We start from the raw sequence: 21,491 nt of genomic DNA, 5'->3' as shown, positions 1-21,491 counted from the left end.
GAAGCTCTCTACGCACTGCTGTTGTGCTAATCTGAAGGCCACATGAAGTCTGGAGGTCCTTAGCAATTGACTCTGCAGACAGTTGGCGACTTCTGCGCTTCAGCATGCCCACTCAGCCATGAAGTGGTAGGCCACGTCAAATGACAGAGTTGCTGTTGTTCCCAGTTGCTTCCACTTTGTTATGATACCACTAACAGTTGACTGTGGAATATTTAGTAACAAGGAAATTTCACGGATGGACTTATTGCACAGGTGGCAACCTATTACAGTACCACGCTTGAGTTCCTGAGAGCGACCCATTCTTCTGTTTGTAGAAGATATCTGCATGCCTAGGTGCTTGATTTTTTACACCCATGGCAATGGAGGAGATTGGAACACCTGAATCCAATGATGTGGAGGGCTGGCCCAATACTTTTGGCAATATAGTATATATTTACACATCAGTTATACTGCAGGAGCCAGGAATGTGTGTACATTTGACAAGTGATTAGGTGGTTGTACAGCTGCCAGATAACTTCCAAGGACCTCCTGAACAGGTGACCCTTACCACCTCACCCTATTCCACCTGCATACCTGGGTACCATATGGTGGGAGTTGCCAAGCAGAGAGTAAGGAGACCAGCAAGTGTCAATTCACTGATCTTTGCCAACTAGTAGGAACATGGAAGTGACATATTACTTTACTTCAGTTTCTGCTGTCACTAGAAGCTAATGGAGCACAATTTTCCAATAGTTTTGGTGGATTGTAGGGGAGATATTAAGGGTCCAATAGATTCCTGATGTCTCATTAAAGAGAACCTGTCCCTGCATTTATGCTATCACAGGACACGATGGCTAACCTATGTGATAGCAATAAAGTTAGGTGAAATAAAAAAAAATGTGCAAAAAGTTAAAAAGGTACGCCAAAGTACTTATTCCTCCCCCCAAAAAACGTTGATCCTCCACACGCATGCACATACGTACGTATGCACACACAATAGCAGGGCTTGCATTTGTAAAGTGAGAGCAATAATTCTAAAGTCATCATTTACAGCTAATGCTAAACTGATGATCTGTAAAACCTTTTAAATAGTTTATGGAAAATTGAGTACAGAAGTTTGTTCCTGTTTCATGGGCACAAGCAATTTTAATGTTGTGTGGCACAACCTCATCTTTTATACCTTAATGAAAATGTGGGTTATATATATTGTGTTTGTGTGAAAAATTTGCACTTGATAAAACTGTAGCACTAACAGTGTGACAAAATTAGAATTACCACCATTTTATTCCCCAGAGTCTCTGCTTTCAGAAAATATAGGTCTAAAATTACTTTACCATCTGTGCAAAAAAAAGGTTAATCAATACCTTCTATCATGTACATACAGTAGTAGGGATCTGCAGACATAAGGACTTGTCAAGCATATTTTAATAACAGCTGGTTACCACTTTTTACCATTTGAAAGTGCATTATTGCAGAGATTGTCATGTCGTACGTAGCACTCTCCTAGGGAGGTTCAGGTAAATTTAGTTCATTAGCTCCTATGTAAACACTGGAGTGGTGTGATTATTTTTTGCTGTTTTGGGTCTCGCTGGCAGCAGGCCCAACTGCTTCCCCCTGCCTTCTAGTGTATTCTAGAATGTAGTGGGCTGGAAGAGGCAGAGCCTTGGCCTGAATATTTCTGTGGTATCATCCAATCCCTGGGAGGAGGATGCCCAGTGGGTGGCTGAGAAGTGCAGAAATTGCTTGGGGCCTGGAGCAGCATGGCTCTTGTACAGGAGGAGAAGATCCCAGTCTGGAGGCGTGCAGCTGAAGTTGCAGTTCATTGCTTTCCCAGCTCTATAGGAGCTGGGGGGTCTATTTGCTGGAAATAGCTGGAGACAAATCAGGGGGACTCACTGAGGATCTGGTTTGAAGAATCATAGGGGTCGTGTCTGGCTGATATTGGACCGAGGCATCTAATTATACAGGAACATTGTTAGTATAGGCCTGGATGTGGGATCTGGTACCCACAAAAAAAAAAAAAAAAAAAACAGTGCAAACCAATTAAAAAGACCAAAAACCAAATAAGTCCCAAATAAAGAAAGTCTTGTATTTCAAAAGAGACTTCACTAAAACAATATAATTCCCAACATGTTCAAAATTATCTAAATTTCTCCTAATTGTAACCATTACACTCACATTTAAAAAATCTGTAACCATTACACTCACATTTAAAAAATCAATTGCAAGGTCTGTAATCCCAGCTACCTTGGAGGCTGAGGCTGTCAGATTGCTTGGGTCCAGGAGTTCTGTGCTATGTTGAGTGGGTGTCCACACTAATGCAGGCCATAGACAGTTCGTTTATTTGCCGAAAAACGAAACATCGGTCGTTCTGTTGCCACCAATGATTGTGAAAATCAGCCATTTTTCGTAAATTTTCCAGCATGACTGATAAAAGAAATGAGGCGAAACCGTGAAAATCGGCCAATGACATTGCCCCACTAACAGTGTGAAAATCGGCTGATTATTCTTTCGCACGAAAAATTGGCCGATAAACAAACCATCTGTGGCCGGCGTGAGCCATGAGCGAAAGTTTGCAGATCAGGGAAGGATTGCTGGGAGTCGTTTGAAAGGATTTGTGTCCGTCTGAGCTTGCAATCGATTTTTTTAAATGTGAGTGTAATGGTTAACATTAGGGAAAAAAAATTTTTTATGCAGTATTATACGATTTGTTTTTTCTTTCATCCACTCGTGAAGTATTAAGAAAACACTGAAGCAATTAGGAGGTTCGTTCAGAAGATCTCATCTCAACCCCAAAATGTGTGTGATTCCTGAAGTCATTTTCCACTTGGCAATCACCTGATTAAGGTAGTGCGAGTGAAAACCTGCACGATTTAGATAATTTTGAACATATTGGGAATTAGATTGTTTTCTTGAAGTCTCTTTTGAAACACGAGACTCTTTATTTGGGACTTATTTGGTTGTTTTTTGTCTTTTTAATTGGTTGACCTTTTATTTGTGTGTATTTTGATGTTTTTTTCATATCTTGAGCAGCAGCATTGTTTGTGTGTTATTGTCTTTGGCGCAGGTTATTTCACAAAAGTGGGATCCTAGTGACTGTTGCTTTACCCCCTGGAGTACCTGCTCCAGCACTGTTGAATTGGGACTTTCCCTTTGCTTGAAATCCTAGGGTTGCCATTTTCCTGCTGATTTCCAAAAGGAGAGTTATCCTGAAGAGAGCAGTCAGGGCAAAGTGTCCACTGACATTCAAGCAAAAGACACTCTCTGCCTGGTCATTGAGTTGGGAAGAGAACCTAGGGCAAGCCAGTGGGGCCCATCAGGGGTATGTGCTACACACATTACCAATTACTACCCTCACACTTTCTTAAAGGCTATTGTGAATGATCACTTGACTATGAATACATTTACCTGTTCCCCCTTTGAACACCCAATAGTATACAGAATAATTTTTTTAAACTGAATTTGACTGAACAACTTCACAAAGCCCCACAGTCTGCTTTACACATATGGTATTTGCACCACACAGGTCATTAAAGACCTCACAGACAGCAGAACTTTATAATGTGTTAGACAAATCATGTTGTTATTGCCACAACTTTGACCTCAAAAAGGTAGTCATTGCTTGATTCCCACTAAATATGTTAGCTTTCTGGCTGTCTGGCTTCCATATGAGTGACAGACCTTAGACAAGCAGCAAAGGAAACCGCTTCTAATCTACAGTATATTTGTTCTGAATCAATGACAGCCATGCAATCTGTAAATCCAGCATTTGAGATCAGCAATGGGAGCACACAGTACATATTCCTGTCATGACAGGTTCTCTTTAATTTTTTTTTTCTTTTCACAGGTCACTTTAGCTACCAACTAAACAGCAATGCACTTTTTCTTCTATAAACAATCTAAATGGCTTTAAATTCATGGTATTAAATTGTGTTTGCCTCGGTCCCGCCTTTGTTTGCCGGCTCTTGGGGCAATGTACACATTTTACAATAGAAGTAATTGATTTCTATTGTGAATATAGGTGTAAGTAATCACTGGCACCATACTGGCCATTGTACACAGCTATGATATTTCACAGAGTGTCCAAAGTGTCAATGAGTAGAGGGACTACACTACAGATTATTTGTATTTGTTAAAAGGGATAAAGAGGATATCCAATTCAAATGGGAATATTAATGTGCCTCTTGTTCTAGCCTACACTCTGGCCCTTGCCAACACTAGTGGCATCACCTTCCACTTGCTGTTTAGTATTGGTTTGACAGAAGTGAGATAATTCATATTTAGGGCTCCAATTATCAGTATTATTACAGAATATTTACACAACTTTCACCCATGGTTTACCAAAATATGTAGAATCTTATGTGAAAAATGGAACATTGAACATTGTGTTAAGTCTGTGTGAAAACATTGATAAATAAACCTCTTGATGTTCTAATGGAAATCAGTTGTACAACATGATTTCAAATTTTGCAATTGCTGGATTTCCTAAGCATTACTGGTGTACAACCTATGCAATTACATATACAACTCTCCAACTGTTAATTCATTCCTAGTGAGCAGAAAGTATCATGGGTGGCTAACTTAAACTCCATGCAAAAAATCTAAAGATTTACTCTGGCAATAAAAGGCTCTGAATATTAATTTCTCTGCTGGGTAGAAAGTTCTAAGTCAAGCCTCAAGCAAGGTCTTCAGCATTAACACTTCCACCCACTGTTGCTCTTTGCACCATCCCCTTTTTCTCCACAAGAAACAGTAGTGAAATGGATGCCAGCATTTACAACCATTGACAGCAGCAGGGACAAGGCGTCTGAGCCCCCCCTGCCCTCCGTAGTTTGTAAGATGTGAATATGCTGCTGTAGTCTCCACAGTCTTAACACCTTAGGACTGTGGAGTTTGGACTCACCTACCACAGGAGGTATGAGCACTTAGTCTTACTTCAAGAGAAACTCCTGATTTTTGGGCATTAGTGACAGAGCAACTGTTCCCAGGTTATGGCCTTTCAAATATTTATATATTCTTAACAGATAGCACAAACTTCAAAACAACTCACTGACCACTTTAGGGGAGTATAGAACTTTGAACTGGTGAGAAAACTTGAATGACCTCAGTGCTTTTGCTCCATACTTTAAGAATGAGATTTCTCATCAGTGACCTCTAACTGCAGGCATTGTGGAGAAATTAATGCTCAAAGTTCACAGCAGAAGCATTGAATTCATTCAAGTCAATCTCTCAACAGATCAGCCCTCTCTGCTCTCATACAGAAGCCAGGGACGGCTTGTTCATTTACGGCTTGTTATAAATCTATAAAATATTTGAATGCCCCTAGTCTGACCACAGGTTCACTCCTGCAAAATCTTTTTTCCTTTAAGTTTTGGATAGGGTAGCGAAGGCTTAGACAAAAATTGGATGCAATAATTCTGTCTGTGTGCCCATTTGGGAGATTTCTCCACCCTTCCTTTCTATTTGACAAGTGTCAAGCAGAACAGGGAGGGAATATCCCCACAAGGACACACACACAAGAATTTAAACATAATGGTCTTATAGAATAAGGACAGTTGAGAGCCCCTCATCAGGATTGTATTGCTTTCTGTGTGCTCTTGAGGGATACCAAGTTGCGCCTATAACTAATAATGAATAATTGCTAGATTTACCACACTCATTGGAAATATACTTGGCATTAGAAGGCTGGCTTCACATTTTGTTGATGGCTGTTTTTTGTCACAACAGTTCAATGCGGGCTTATCCACTAGTACTTTGTAGAAAAGCCTCTATTGAAAAGAGATTTAGCAGACAATACTTATGTACATAACACACTTTTGTTTGGTGAACTATTTCCCAGTGAGCTAATTGGCTTGTAATTTCCAACAGATGGCATGAAGCCAGGCAGAGGAGAAAAATGCAGTGCAGTAGACTATTCATGGAATCCTTCTGCATATATTAATAGGGATTGCTATCATTACCAATAAAGCATGTATGTTTGTTCACCTGTTCTACACATCTGACTGTTTAAAGTGGCTTTAAACCCTCAAGGTTTTTCACCTTAATGCATTCATACCCTTTTTTTCTTACTTAAGCCCGATCTGATCCAGCGATGTGTATGAGAGCAGCAGCTCTAGCCGCTGTCGCCCTCCTCATTGTGCAGATTGATAGCTGCGGGAGCCATTGGCTCATGCTGCTGTCAATCAAATGCTGTGGCACAGGAACGGGGGGCGGGGCCGAAACACCAGCTTTGTGTCAATGGATGCAGACAGGGCAGCTCAGGAGCGAGCCAGCATGGGTGCCTCTACGGAAAGTGGCTTTCCGTGGGGGCACTTACTGAAGAAGAGGGGCCAGGAGCGCTGATAGGAGACCCCAGAAGAGGAGGATCGGGTCTGGTCTGTGCAAAATCATTGCACAGAGAGGCAAGTATATACATGTTATTTATTTTTTTAAATTAAAATAACAAAAGGTTCATTATCACTTTAAGTGTCTACCTGAAGTTTGCCCTTACATGTCATTACAAATTTATTTAACATTTGAAAAAACCCCAGGGTTCAGGTGTGGAATAGCCTGAGCCGCCACTCAGGCCATGCCCCCCCCCCCCCGACGCATTTCACCCTGCCCCCCAGGACTTGATCAGAGAGGCATTTGAAAAATGCTTGCTATACAAATACAAAGAGCGTTATAATTCTATTAAAGTAGTAGTAAAGTTAAGCATTTACCTTAGTCCTACAGATTATCTTACAAAAAGTCTTACATGCAGGTGGCTGTGGAGGAGTTTGAACTTGCGCCGTTTAGTAGGTATTGACATTAGCTCCAGATGATGACATCACTGGCGCATGCGGAGTATTCTCTGCATTCATGGAACACAGTGTGCTGTGAATGCTGTGAGCACCATGCCGCAACGGTGACTCCTGTGCACGTGCAGGGGATTGACATCATAGCCATGCCATTCAAATGGCCCTTTTGATTTGAGAAAGGCAGCCCCGCCTCGAAATATCAAGCCACACCCACACATGTGACATCACTTCCTGAGCCATGTGCTATCCACTGTCAGCCATTTTGTGGGCTCCCAGTGCTCCCATCTACATCTAGCGACAGCTGAACCCCACTCGGCTCTCCTATATCTGGATGAATAAATGGAAAATTGGACCCATACGAGGTGGAAGACCCACATGTTGCTAGGTTCCTAACCCTCTACTTCTGCTTTTCATTCACCAGTTGCGACACTTAGTGTGCTGCCCTGTGGTGTCTCCTTTGCATTACAGCTGCAGGTGCTGCAATCCCCTCCAAAGAAGATCATCCTGTTCTGGGAATGTCCATCCCCAGAAGCTGAACCTGAATGATGTTTAAATATATATATGCCTGATATCACTCCATTGTCTTGTAAGTTGCCAATTGTCATGTGATAAATTCATTTTTGTACTGCTACGCTCAGATGCGCCCTCTGCTGTCCTTATCTATTACTGCAGAGAATCCTCTGTCTCTTGAGAGGTGACGCACTACAGTGTATTGGAATCACTCTACCACCCAACCCGGAACCCTCAAGCCATCTCCTTCCAGTAAATTGATCACATTTACTTTTGTGCCATATCTCTCCACATACATCTGTACTATACAGCCTTCTACAATACACAGATGAAAGGATTTTTCTCAGCAGCAGAAAGCAGCTGGGTGGAGTGAGGATCTGATATCACACTGCAGACCTAAAGCACAGAACTTAGTGTAATCTGAGAGCTGACTGGAAGAAAGATACACCTAGGAACGGACTGACAACTCATTGGGCCCCCTACTGACCCCGGCTCCTCGAGCAGTGCCAGAATGGTCAGTCCGCCCCTGCACACACCTCTCTTCACAGGCTCACAGAAACAAAGCTAAGGCTGTGTGATGGAGAGAGGGCAGGTCATTTCCCAACAGGCTGAGGCATCAGCTTAATCTATTATGAGTGAGTTATACAGATAGCAGGGAGGGGATTGGATTCAGAATAGTACACACTATAGTGGGATGTGCTTTGTTCATTTTTCATGTCTGAGGTTTACAACCACTTTAATTCTTAAATAAATGATCAAATCAAAAACTATTTAACCAGGACAATTCGGACACTTCTCTCAGACATTTAAATATCTGCATTTTTGGCTCGAAAATTACGTAGAACCCCCAATTATTATATATTTATTTAAGTTCTAGAGAATAAACTGGAGAGTGTTGCAATTTTTTTTATATCACATGGTATGGTATTTTTTTATGTCACAATTTTTTGGAATAAATACACATTAATGAATTTTAATGCACAAAAACACAATATAATACCCAAATGGTAGGTAAAATATGATGTTATGCCGAGTAAATGGATACCCAACATGCCACGTTTTAAAATTGTGCAAGCCCATGAAATGGCAACAAACTATGGTACTTCGAAATCTCCACAGGTGACATTTTGTAAGTCTTTGCAGGTTACCAATTTAGAGTTACAAGGGAAGCCTGCTGCTAGAATTATTGCTCTAACACCATGTACATACGCGTGTGAGACATATGTAGGTGTTCGCCTTTGCGAACACAAGGCGGGGGGGGGGGGGGGGAGGGTGCCATAAAATTTTTCTACAATTTTTTTTTCTTTTTATGTAAACTTTAACACTGCCTCTTTAATTTTTTTTAGCACTTTTATTGCAGTCACAAGGGATGAACATCATCTCTTGTGTTAGCAAGGAGAGTGATAGGTTCTCTTTTACTGAGACATCTGGGGTCTACTACGGAGATTAGTTTGATCAGCTGCTGTTACATATGGGTAATGGCTTGTAAACAACAAACTGAAACCGAAAGCAACAAAATTATTGTCTGTTTTATAGACCATAGAGATGATCTAGGAACTATGATCTTTCCTCCAGCTCTATGGTCAGCTGGCTTCAGTCCCTGGCTCCCTGGTGGAACGGGAGAGCCTAGGAAAGCGGCCGACGACTGTAGGGAGAGACCATCTTCCGCTCCATGTAAAAGTGATCAAGGGGCTCTGTATCCACTCAGGCCATGTTTATACTGTTCTGCATCACTGGCTGAAAAGATTGATACCGGGGTCATGACTGAGGTTGTTGCCCCGGTATAACCACTACGACCTGAGGATATGGGCGGGAAGTGGTTAAAGAAGAATTCCAGATATGGATATTCTATACATTGTTACAGCTCAGATTAATGTAACTATGTATATACATAGAAGCTGGAAATCAATTAAGTAGACACTGCTACTCGTGTCCCAGGCCAAGTGGCTGCCCTGCTGCATTTCAAACACAAGTAGTAAGCTGTTTGCCAGGGGAGCCATTCAGAGAATGCTTTGCATTGTCTGAATGTATGAACAGCATTCTCTGATGGGACAAGGTGGAGAGGCAGGGCGGCACAAATACATTCAAATGTGATATTTTAAGAACTATTTTAGGAACAGTTAGAAGATAGTTACATTTTCTTTATTCTAGTAAAGCAATACTTTTTTTTATAGCTCCATAAACTCCTGAAGCAGTTCTCTTTTTTATTACTATAAAGGATATATAAAGGATATATATATATATATATATATATATATATATATATATATATATATATATATATATATATATATATATATATATATATATATATATATATATATATATATCCCAAACTTTTTTTTTTATTTGGGTAGAGTGTGAAACAGTTGGATCCTCCATCAAGATTTTTTTTACGGTCTCCATTGGGTAGATTACACCTGTCTATTTGTCCAGCTGGCTATTATCACAAAAACACAAACTGATAGGAAAGCGAAAATTTTACAGTCCCTTAAACATGACTAGAGGGTAAATCTTTCAATGGGGACACACTTTCTGGACAAGTTAAGCTCACTTTGTAGAGCTTTACTTTCACTTCTTGTTCTGTCTTCACAACAGGAGAATATCCCTATTGGAACACAGACTACAAGAAACTGAAAGGGGTTTGACCCTTCCCTACACTCATCTAAAATTGAAGTTTGCTCTTTAGTCAAAGATTTTAGAAGCATAAACATACCTGGGGCTGTTCTGTAGAAGGCTGTTCTTGTTGGCATTACAGGTACATTCTTACTTAATGGACTTGTTGGACTTTCCAAGCTTTGCCTTTGTCTCTGCTTCTTCAACTCCTGCTCCCTCTCCTGTGCAGCTCTGATCTCCTCTTCAATCATTGACAGTGTTCTCTGCTTCTTTGATCTAAGTTTGAAAGGGCCAACTGTTACCTCAGGTTCTTGTGTTGCCAAAATGGATGCAGTGCTTCTAAGTTCAGCAGCTTGGGAATACTTGCTAAAGTAACTCTCCTGCCTAATTTCTTCAATGGGATCTTCATCAGTTACTGGAGGTATAGACAAAGGTTCTGGGACTCTGTGTTGTCTAGTTTGAGGCTCTTGCTCTGAAGCCTTTGCCGTCACTGCAGTACCTCTTGTTTCTTGCACTGGTGAAGAAACTTGAGGTGGCTCAAATACGGTCTCATCTTGACTCTGTGGAGTTAATGGCCTTGGATCATCTCCTGCTATGTCCTTCTGTTCATTGAAGTCCTCCCTCCTTTCATTGTTGGGCACTGCTGGATGCTCTTGTATACTGTAGTCTCTTATCCCAGCTTTTTCAGCAAGAGCTTGTTGAATTACATTTTGTACCAACATACCAGCCTGATATTCTATTGGATCCTCAGAAACAATAGAGTCATGCAGCATAGAAGATGGTGAATAAAAGCCTTGATCACTAAATGATTTGGACACTCCCTCTCCTGGGTAATCATTCTCATGTAAAGGGGTTTGTGGCTGTGAGAAGTCACCAAGAGAATGTTCATGTAAGGTATTAATCGTTTCATTTGATGCACCACTATCACTAATATTGTCCATACTGAAATCATTTGAAAGTGTCTCCATAACTGTGGTGTCCTGAGATTTTACAGATAGGTCATCTAAACCAGAGTCCAGCTCCTCGGGTATAGAAGACACAGTAACAGATTTATTAAAACGATCTGAAATGTCAGCATCATCATCCTTCACAACTGCAAGTTTTCCTGAAACACTGACAAATTCATTGTCTTTTGTCAAGGCCTTACCAGAGTGTTCGGTTGATGACTTTAGTAAGAGTGCCTGATGGGTCCATTGCTGGTCTTCAGAAGAGCAGAGAACTTTTTCTGCTTTGACTAGTGATACCTCATCAGGTTTCACAGTCTCACACTCATTAAATGGATTGGTTAGTGTGAAAGATTTCTGAGCTTTGTTATCATGGCTTACTTTATAGAAAGGTTTCACAGAAAAAAGGTTGGGAGCAACTGATCTCTTTGGTGGGGCCCTGACGCTAGTCTGGCTTGTGCTTTCCATGTTTAAGAACTGTTTTCTTGCCGCTGAGAAATCTATTTGTTCAGTAACAATGTCTTCCTTATTCACAGTAGAGGTTTCTGAGGGAACAGGTGAAACAGAAACACTTTTAATTGGTGGTGAAGATATGGCTTGTTGCTGTTTTTGTTTGCGCTCTTTATATTTCAGATGTGATTCCAGGTGCTCAGACTCTAGCTGATCCTCTATTGTTTTTTCTTGAGGTGGATTCCACCACTTGGTTGCAATACCTGGGTTCTTTTTCACAGCTTGGCTTTTAATAAGCTCAATCCTCTCCTTTTCTAGTTCCATAACTTCCTCTGAAGGTCTGACTTTTCTCACTCTTATATGGTCCTTTTCATTAAAATCTTCAAACAGTTTTGATGGCTTTTTTTCTTCATGGAATGCACGAAGTTCAAACTTTGCTTCTTTTTTAATGACTTTTGGAATATTCTCTCCATCTTTTGATGACCTCCGTGAACTATTTGAGGAATTTGGGCTGGCAGGGTATGTAAACACATCAGTGTGATCATCTTTCAACTCCTCTCTAGAATGTCCATTAATATTAATTGGTTCCATGCTTTCTGTGGATTTATCGATTTCTACAACTGGGAGAGGCTTACGATCCACTGCTATAATATCCATTTCTGGAGTGCAGCAGTCATTGGTAACACTAACAAAAGGACCTGAACCATCAACAGTTATAGTAGCAGCTGGTTCTGGAGAAGTCGATCCATTGAAGGGGTTGTCTGAAGCAGAGTCACAACAATTTGCTTCCAACACCTCATCTAAGTATTGTATCTCTTTAGCAACATCACTGTCTAGTGATTCATGTCTGTCCTTTAGTCCATTATGGCTTACAGCAGTAGAGAGTAAATTACTCTGATTGTCAGCTACAATATCTGAACTGACTACAGTCACTCCTCTAGGTTCTGACACCTCAAAATCCATAGTGTCGTTGCTTGTCAAGACAATATCTATAGGTTCTGAATAGTTGGCACTAATTTGTTCCTTGTCCTTCAACTTAATATCATCCTCTGGAATTGGTGGTCTCTGAAAAACACACAAAAAAAAAAAAAAAAAGTTATCAAATGAACTACAGAGGACACATTATACATAGTTGTTGGTGGACTACGGTGAAAGATGTGTTATACATTATTAGTAACACACCTTCTATATTAGAGGAGCATAGGGGACACCTTTGTATAACAGCATTGCCAATCTGGGGGGGAGAGGAGTGTTATATGGACTGTTATATGAACATTCATTTTGGGATAAAGCCTTTACATAATTAAATAAAAGTCAATCATTCTGGGCACCCATCAGTAGTAAATGGTTTGTCTCAACCCTATAACTGCTACATCAGCAGAAGAGCTTGCTCTTTTGAAAAACAGACCTACTGGCAGGATTGCCAGGTGAAAATAAAAGAAATAAAGCCTAAAAAAAGAAAACTAATGCAGCCACAACATCAAAGACATTGTAAGCTGCAATATAAAAAATGTTTGCTTTAATAGTGCTTTAAAAAGATTTGTTAAAAACATAAGGTCATATTACTTTCATAGCAAAGTTATCAGCAAGATACCCAAGTTCTGTATGCATTATGGAATACTACATTCAATATCCATTTTATCCTTTATTTTATTAACAGCATCTATATACACAATTTTCTGTCACTAGACAAATAATTCAAGCAGAAGTTTATAGTTTCTGGGACATGTTCCCAATCTCTGCACCTGTGAAAGCAGAATTCATAAACTGCTCACTCATAAAACATTCTCTACTTGATAAATATTACCTCTTGTCTTTGACAAGAAAAACATATGCAGGCTCCAGAAAAGGTCTATTGTAACGGTTTGGGACCGATGAGTGTCATGTAAACACTGTTAGAGCAGGATGTTGGTAAATTCTTCACATGCCTTGCTTGTCCCTAGGCAGTAACATATGACCTACCATACCATTGTGGTATTGGAAGTCACTTCAAAAAACATATTTTTGTTTTGTCTGGGAGCTCGGTCACACAAGACTAAAACTGGATCTATTTGCGATGAACTGTTGCTGCTTTTTTTAGCTTTAAAAGTAGAATTTCACATTAGTGTTTTAAGTGAATGGGCTTTAGGAGAAATAAATATGAAATATCAACAGCTCCTTTCGCCTTTGACAGTTGTAAAGTCAATCCTCCTCAGAGTCAGAGCCTCCTTCCACGTCTCCCATTAGGGTCAGTCATTTTTAATACACAGTGCACTGGTGGAACTTTCCCAGTGTAGAAGGATTCTAGTGCCAGTTGGTTATGGCCACCCTAGTGACATTTCCCAATGCATTCCCTGTGATTCACCACATGAAATTACAGATCAAATCTATGACTCCTTTTACAGCACCTATCTGCTTGGTGCGCAGAAAGTGAATTTTACTGGAGGGACAGTAAAGGGGATAGCAGCCACACTTGGGGCCTAAGGACCAAGGGACCTGTCAAAGCTACAACTGTCAAGAGCCGTGATTATATGCTCCACATAGTATCCTATGAATTTGAGGAAAAAGGGGGTAGCCCGTTTTAAGGCATTCCCTTTCCCTCATGGGATTGTGGCAATAGAAGTTTCTAGGCCCCCCATTGATTTCAGTGGGGGGTACATTATAGGTCAGCCTAGGTCAGGTGGTTAGGAATCTTTTGGAATATCTGGGGGTCATTAGAGATAGGTCAATTTAAGGTTACCTCTCCCCCCCCAGAATGTTACAGAAAGCCAGGAACCCCTATAAAAGGAAGTTGCTGAAGGGGGATCTTTGTCAGTCACCAGAGAGGGATGACCGGAGGAGCTCCCCACCCACCACTCCCTCATCGTAGCTTGTTTATGTGGAGAGTCCCTTTGTTTGAATTTCAAAAGGGGACAGGTAAGAAAATGTTTAATCTAATGCTATGGTGGCTTGAGCCTTAAATCGCAGAGTGGATTTGTCAAATTTATTATTGTTTGAATATCAGCAAGATAATCAGCAGCATAGTGGCTAAATGGTTAGCACTTCTGCCTGGCAGTACTACGGTTGTTGGTTCGAATCCCAGCCATTGCACCTCCTGCCTGGAGTTTGCATGCTCCTTGTGCCCGCATGGGTTTTCTTTGGGTACTCCAGTTTATCAGCAAGAAAATCAGTAGCACAGTGGCTAAATGGTTAGCACTTCTGCCTGGCTGTACTACGGTCATTGGCTTGAATCTCAGCCATGGCACCTGTGCCTGGAGTTTGCATGTTCTCCCTGTGCCTGTGTGGGTTTTCCTCCTCCAGGTACTCTGGTTTCCTCCTACACTCCATGTGGGAGACATGCTGGTAGGTAAATGGGATCCTGTCTAAACTGGCCCTAGTATGTGTACGAATGTAAGCTAGGGACCTTAGAATGTATGCCCCTTGAGGGTTAGGAACTGATGTGAATGTACAATATATATGTACAGCGCTACGTAAATTGATGGCAATATATAACTACCTGAAATAAAATAAAAATTAGTTATGGTTATTGCAAATTAAATGATATTTAACCTCTTCCCAACTGCCGTATGCATACAACACCAAGAGGCTGCATATATGCGCCCTATAATGTTAACAATGCTGTGCCGAGAGCGCACTCCCTGCACAGTTACCTACAGGTAAAGAAAAGCTCCCCACGTCTGAAACCTCTTAACGGGCTGGGAGGCACCAGCAGGAAGGAGCTAAAAAAAAAAAAAAAAAAAAGGAAAAAAAAACAAAGCTGCAGCTTATTTTATTCCAAGTTGGTATGTTTTGTATATTTGCATGTTTGTAAGATTTCTTGCCATCTAAGATCCCATAAATGTTCAAGAAAATGCATAGATTTTAGGCTCCCCTTCTTCCCCACCAAGGGATAGAGGTCCTAAGTCAGGTCCATTCCTGCCATAGGCTTGGAAACCAAATGATAAAAACAAAAGGTCCACTGGAAATTTTATTTCCAATGTTTATTACAGTATGAAGTGGTGGGCAAGTCTATTTGATGATGGAAGTGCTCAACACCGATTCCCCTTCTCTCTACTCCAGCACCATCCTGTTGGCCAGTAAAACCATCCACTGGCCAGCAGGACAGTGCAAGAGGTGAGAGGATGAGCCATACTATGGCACTGCAGGAAAGTGTCGCTATTATCATAATAGAATGATGCAGGATTTGGGGCATTTACAGAATTGACAATTTTTTAATGCTCACAAAACTCTGTCCTGCTGACTTTCATTAAAATGTCATTATAATCGCTGTTCATAGCCCAACACATCTTCCTGGAAATTAATTTATAATTGGCATAATTTTCATATAATCATTCTGTTATACGATAACACATTTCATCCCAAAGACATAAATGGATTGATGGGCCCTGGTATTTAATGTTTTATTACTACTTCTGTTGTTTTCTACCTTATGCTATTGTGAAGGCTTTGTAAGGCAATAGACGAATCTATCCTATTCATTGAATAGAAGATGGTATTAGCTGACAGTGGGTGATGAGTGACTCTTTAGTTGTGGTGTATGCAAATAGAAGATCTAATAACTGGCATTTACGGGGGATTCTTGACTACAGCTATGCATTAAAATGAGAATTTTCTGTGATGTGTAGGTTAAAAGTTATTTATGAAAGCTGTAACTAATGGACTTATTTTTGGTAGGTATGCTAAAATTAGCCACACTTAGCTTCTATATGTTGTTTTATCTGTTTAAAACAAACAATGTGCTGTTGAAGGATTCCCAACAAATAAAAAGCCACTACATACAGAAATGAAAGTTTGTCGCATGCGAGAGTCTGTGTAATGTACTGTGTGTGTATTTATAGATTATATACATACATATACACACACACACACACACACACACACACACACACACACACAGTGGATATAAAAAGTCTACACACCCCTGTTAAAATGTCAGGTTTTAGTGATGTAAAAAAAAAAAAAAAAAAAAAAAAAAAAAAAAAACCAAAAGTGAAATCATTTCAGAACGTTTTCCACCTTTAACCACTTGCCCTCCCGAGGATTTACCCCCTTCCTGACCAGGTCATTTTTTGTGTTATGGCGCTGCGTTACTTTAACTGAGAATTGCGCGGTCATGCAGCGCTGCACCCAAATGAAAATTTAATGTCTTTTTTTGCGCTATAAAAAAAAAAAAAAGCCAACAATTTTGCATAAGAAACAATATTTTGACTTGTTATTAAACATGTCCAGTAAAATAATTGAAACAAAATCAAATGTAGTCATAAATTTATGCCAAAATGTCTTTGCTAAAAAAAATCCTAATACATGTAAATGAATTGGTTTACGTAAAAGTTATAGTGTTTACAAATGGCGGTATATATACTGGGATTTTTATTTTTACTAGTAATGATGGCGATCAGCAACTTATAGTGGTACTACGGCAGGCATTCTAACACTGGGGGGAACTGACTTGGTGTCACTGACATCCCCAGTGACACCAATACAGTGATCAGTGCTAAAAAAAAAGCACTGACTGCACTAATGGCACTGGGCAGGAAGGGGTTAACATAAGGGGTGATCAAAGGGTTAACTGTTAGCTGGGAGTGTTTTACTAGGGGGCTGTGTCAGTGTGCGTCACTGTAATCACACTGCTTTGGATGGCTGTGCACAGCCATTCAAAGCAGTGTGCCCGAGCCAACAGGGAGACCTGTTCTCTCCCTCGGAGATCCTCGGAAATCACCGGGCGCCGCCGAGTAATCACCAACTGGGTATAAAATCCATGCAAAGTGCTCAATTGCTATATTCCCATCAAAAAGACTGCAGGGTTTCAGAGCCTGACTCTAGCTTCTGCCAGTTTGCTTCTTCACTTCCATATCACAAAAAGTTTGTGTAAAAAAAGTCATATGTTTTATTGATACACAAGGCTAAAAACACAGCCCTGCAGGAAAAGCTACATGTTTCACAAGGTGCCTGAAAGTATGTTCATCTGTGAACAAATAGCCCGGGTCACCAATTTAAATGTGAACAAATATGTGCACCTGGGAACTCTGAAACCCAAGCACAGCCTGCACATAGGCCTTGACTTTGATTTGGAGCTGTAGCATATTCTCTTCACCCCTGAATTCCACAACTTATTGACGTGGCTTAGAGAACCGCTCTACTGGATGTCTGGCAACAGTGGGCCTAAGGTAAACCTTTCACTCAGAAAAATATGGAGGATGCCAATGTTGAACTTTTGAAAATTCTAGTTCCTTTGCCATTATGTGAAACTATTGGTTTTAATATTTTTCACTGGCAGTGAACTAGTATGTTGATTAGGAATATGAATGCAAAATCAGAAGCCGTAATCTACATTCTTCTTCTGGGCTAGTGATATACTGTATTGAATCCAGAGTGGTCAGCATGACAACCAGTAAACTAGCATTTGTAGAATGAGAAGCCAGCATCAAGAAAGGTTTGCCCATCTCTCCAGGTCATAGATCTACTGCTGGTGGAACTTAATGGGTTAAATAGACATCCTGCGTTTGTGTGACATCTGTGCATGTAATCAGCAGGGTGGGTCCTCAGTGGTTGTAGGACATTCATTAAAAAGTCTCTATTATTAGTAAGTGATATAGAGCTTACAAATTTTCCAGGAAATAGAGTGTAGCTAGAGAGAAAAGTTGCCTTCACATAGCAAGCAGTTTGGAGTTAGCATCTCACAACCCTTCAAAGTTCAGAACAAAATAAGCCCTGAACTTTGAAGGGTTACATTGTTTTGGATCAAATGAATGCAGATGAATCCAGCTCAATGTGTACTGCTGATTTCTATGTGAAACAACCATATATTAGAAATTCCTGCACAATCTAGCTGTTAAAGATCCATTAGCATTTTGGGCTTGGGAATACATACCAGTTCAGTGTACTCTTAATTGGTTTTTAATGAGCTATGAAAGCCAGACTGTGTGCAGAACGGAGATTCTAGACTGGTTAAAATTAAGGGAAATATTAACCTCCTTTGGGAGTGTAAATTTACACAGTTTTGGCGTCTATAGAATTCTGTTTCAGACATAAAAAGACTGAATGTCTATATTAGAGGCTTTTCAGGAAATAAGAGTACAGATAGATGGCATTGACTAGATGTGCTTAGACATACTAATCAGTCACCACTATAGATACACTTACATATGTGCAGCTTTGTTTTTGTACACCTACATACCTACTACAAAATTCTACTAAAAAGACAAGGCAACAAAGAGTTCACAATACTTGATAGTAGACCATAACTCTTGATTTTACTGTGCAGAGGTGCATCTGGGCCTCTAAAACTGAATACATACTTACCAACATTCCTTAAAACTGAATACATACTTACCAACATTCCTAAAAAATTGCCAGGACACATCTACAAAAGGAAAAAAGGTCAGTGTGATTCCAAAGCCTCCTGCCATGGTTAATTGGGTCCAGCACCCTGGCTGTTGGATGTTCTTTTGGGCATGGAGGGTGCCTGAAAGTCTGCAGAATGGGGGAGAATGCCCTGCAGAATGTGGGGACACCTGGCAGTGATCAAGCCATAGTCCCAACTACTGGCAAATTGACCAGTAATAAAACACCCTTCTGTTTGTAGAGGTCTCTAATACAAAATGCCAGGAACACTGGAAGTCTTACCAAGTCCATGAAGGAGTTGACCTATCATGACAACGGGGCCAGTGTTATTGATATCAAACAGTATCATTACTGATGTCATCATTGTCTCTGTTGGGAACATTATTTTTCATCTCCTGTCAGGACAGGAAGTGATGAGAAATTTCTCCATTAAAAACAAATACAAAAAAACAACACATTTGGTAAAGTGTGGAAGGATAAGACTTGTTTTTATGGTTGTCCATGTGCCAACGAAAAACACTCCCACCCCCATTTTCTTCTATGGGCTTCACACGGTCATGCAGTAAGGAGTCACATACAGAAATAGACATATGACAGTTATTTTAACTAATTTCCACTCCAAATCTAAAATTTCCAACAAAATGATTGTCTAGAGCAGTGGTCGCTAAACTGCAGCCTGGGGGCTAGATGTGGCTCTTTACTTGCTTTTATCTGGCCCTTGAGGCACTATTCCTCCCACTGCCATTAACAACGGGGCATAATTCCTGTCACTGATACCAATGTGAAGGCACTATTCCTACCAATGACGAGGCACTATTCCTTTCTCTAATACCAGCAATGGGGCAATATTCCTTCCACTAATATCAATGATGGGGCATGGTTTACTCCAATTGATGCCAGGTCATTTTCTACTCTCACTGGCCACAATCCAGCTCAACCCAAGTATTAAACAGGCCCTTTGTTCAGAAACTTTGGAGACCCCTGGTCTAGAGTTATGCTGCACATACACATACATTTGTAATATAACAGCTTCTTCCATCCATGGTAAACATGGCTGAACAAGTTTCTCCTGATAACTATTGTATTCCAACAGCTGGCACCTGCTGGGACTACATTTGATTGGATGCAGGTGCTGTTCAATCAACAATTTTCCACCAGGCGCCTTTGACAAAAATCAATTGAACAATTGACCAATACAATCACCAATGGCTCGAGTTTCAGCCAATTCAGCAAGAATCAAGCTGTATATTAAGCCTTTGCACTTCAAAGTGTAACTAAACCCACAACAGTTAAGTCAGTCTTTATATGCAGTAAAACATGCTTGTTACACTCACTGTGAAACCTAAGGGGTTAATCCTCCACATTGTGTAAAACTGCTGTTTGATACTGCCTTCCCTGATCCTCCCCTTCTACTGCCCAAAATCCATCTGCGTGGCACATCTGCACATGCTGAGTTTGGTGTGTATTGCTAGAGTTTTTTTTTTTTTTTTTTTGGGACGGTGCATGTGATCAGCACAGGGCCAATCAGCACTGTCCAGAGGGTCAGGGGTCATGCAGCCTCATAGGACAGTCAGAGGTGAATGAAAACTTCTCCTACAAGATTAACCAGCGCTTGGCTGGACACTGATAAAAGTCACAAGACTTCTATATACTGCTGATGAAAAAAGGTATTTAGTAGTTTATATTTACCAAAATAATTGCATTTCCATGTGCTATGTACTGTGGAAGAGCAGATATAGTGAATGCAGGTTCTGGGTTTAGTAACACTTTAAAGTGTTATTAAACCCACAGTAGACAAAATCAGTCTGTATATGCAGTAAAGCATGCTTGTTATACTCCCTGTGGAACCTAAGGGATTAATCCTCTGCATTGTGTAAAAAGGCCATTTGATCCCGACTTCTCTGCTCCTCCTCTTGTTCAAATGTTCACCTCTTATCTCCTGATAAGACAGACTGAACCGTAGCCATTCTGCACATGGTCAGTTTAGCAAGTATTGCTGGAGAGGTGTGTGTTTTTTTTTCTTGGGAGCGTGCATGTGATCACCACAGGGCCAATCGACACTGTCCAAACAGAGGCCAGAGGTCCTGCATCCTCCTAGAGCAGAATGAAAACTCCTCCTACAAGCTTTAACCAGTGCTCTGCTGAACACTGATCGAAGTCAGAAGATTGCTCTAACTACTGATGAGAAAAGGTATTTAGCAGTTTATATTTGCTAAAATAATTGCACTTCCATGTTGTGTATTGTGGGAGACCAGATATAGTGAATGCAGGGTCCTGGGTTTAGGAACACTAAGTGTCATGGTTTTACTAATTAACTGCTTAAAGGACTGCCCTATAGCAGATATACTGCTACAGGGCGACACCTGTACACAAAATCACATATATATACGCGATTTTGCATTTCCAGATAGCTGACATGCGCGAGTCCTATCTGCGCCACCAATCGCGGCCGATGAGGTCAATCACCAGGTCCCAGCCTGTAATTAACCACCAGCGCCTGGTGATTACCGAGCATCTCCGACAGGAAGGAATATTGTTTTGCCTACAAAATCTTCCTCCCTGTCAGCTCGAGCACACTGCTTGGGATGGCTGTGCACAGTATAGCCATTCTGATCAGTGTGCTTACAGTGAAGGACACCCCCGCCCCTTAGTAAAACACTCCCAGCACACAGTTAATCCTTTGATCTCCCCTCACATTAACCCCTTCATGCCCAGTGCCATTAGTACAGTGTCAGTGCATTTTTTTAGCACTGATCACTGTATTGGTGTCACTGGGGATGTCCGTGACACCAAGTCAGTTCCCCCTAGTGTTAGAATGCCCACCGTAGTCCCACTATAAGTCGCTGATCGATGCCATTACTAGTAAAAATAAATAAATTTTAAAAAATTC

General features: G+C 40.7%; 1 protein-coding gene across 3 annotated transcripts in view; it reads right to left on the bottom strand.

The window, feature by feature from the left end:
• PALM2AKAP2 (PALM2 and AKAP2 fusion) overlaps positions 1-21,491 on the bottom strand; it is a 459,422-nt gene that overhangs the window by 14,261 nt on the left and 423,670 nt on the right. For all 3 annotated transcript variants that reach the window (XM_089670918.1, XM_089670919.1, XM_089670920.1), the window contains one exon: positions 9,985-12,343. In XM_089670918.1, coding sequence (XP_089527044.1) covers positions 9,985-12,343 — 2,359 coding nt within the window. The remainder of the gene's footprint in view (positions 1-9,984; positions 12,344-21,491) is intronic.

This window comes from Staurois parvus, unplaced genomic scaffold, assembly GCF_062004578.1.
Source record: "Staurois parvus isolate SC_StPar_1 unplaced genomic scaffold, SC_StPar_1.0 ptg000096l, whole genome shotgun sequence".
NCBI classification, from domain to species: Eukaryota; Metazoa; Chordata; class Amphibia; order Anura; family Ranidae; genus Staurois; species Staurois parvus.
The sequence above is the reverse complement of the archived record's forward strand: the minus strand, read 5'-3'. Positions and strand labels throughout refer to the sequence as shown.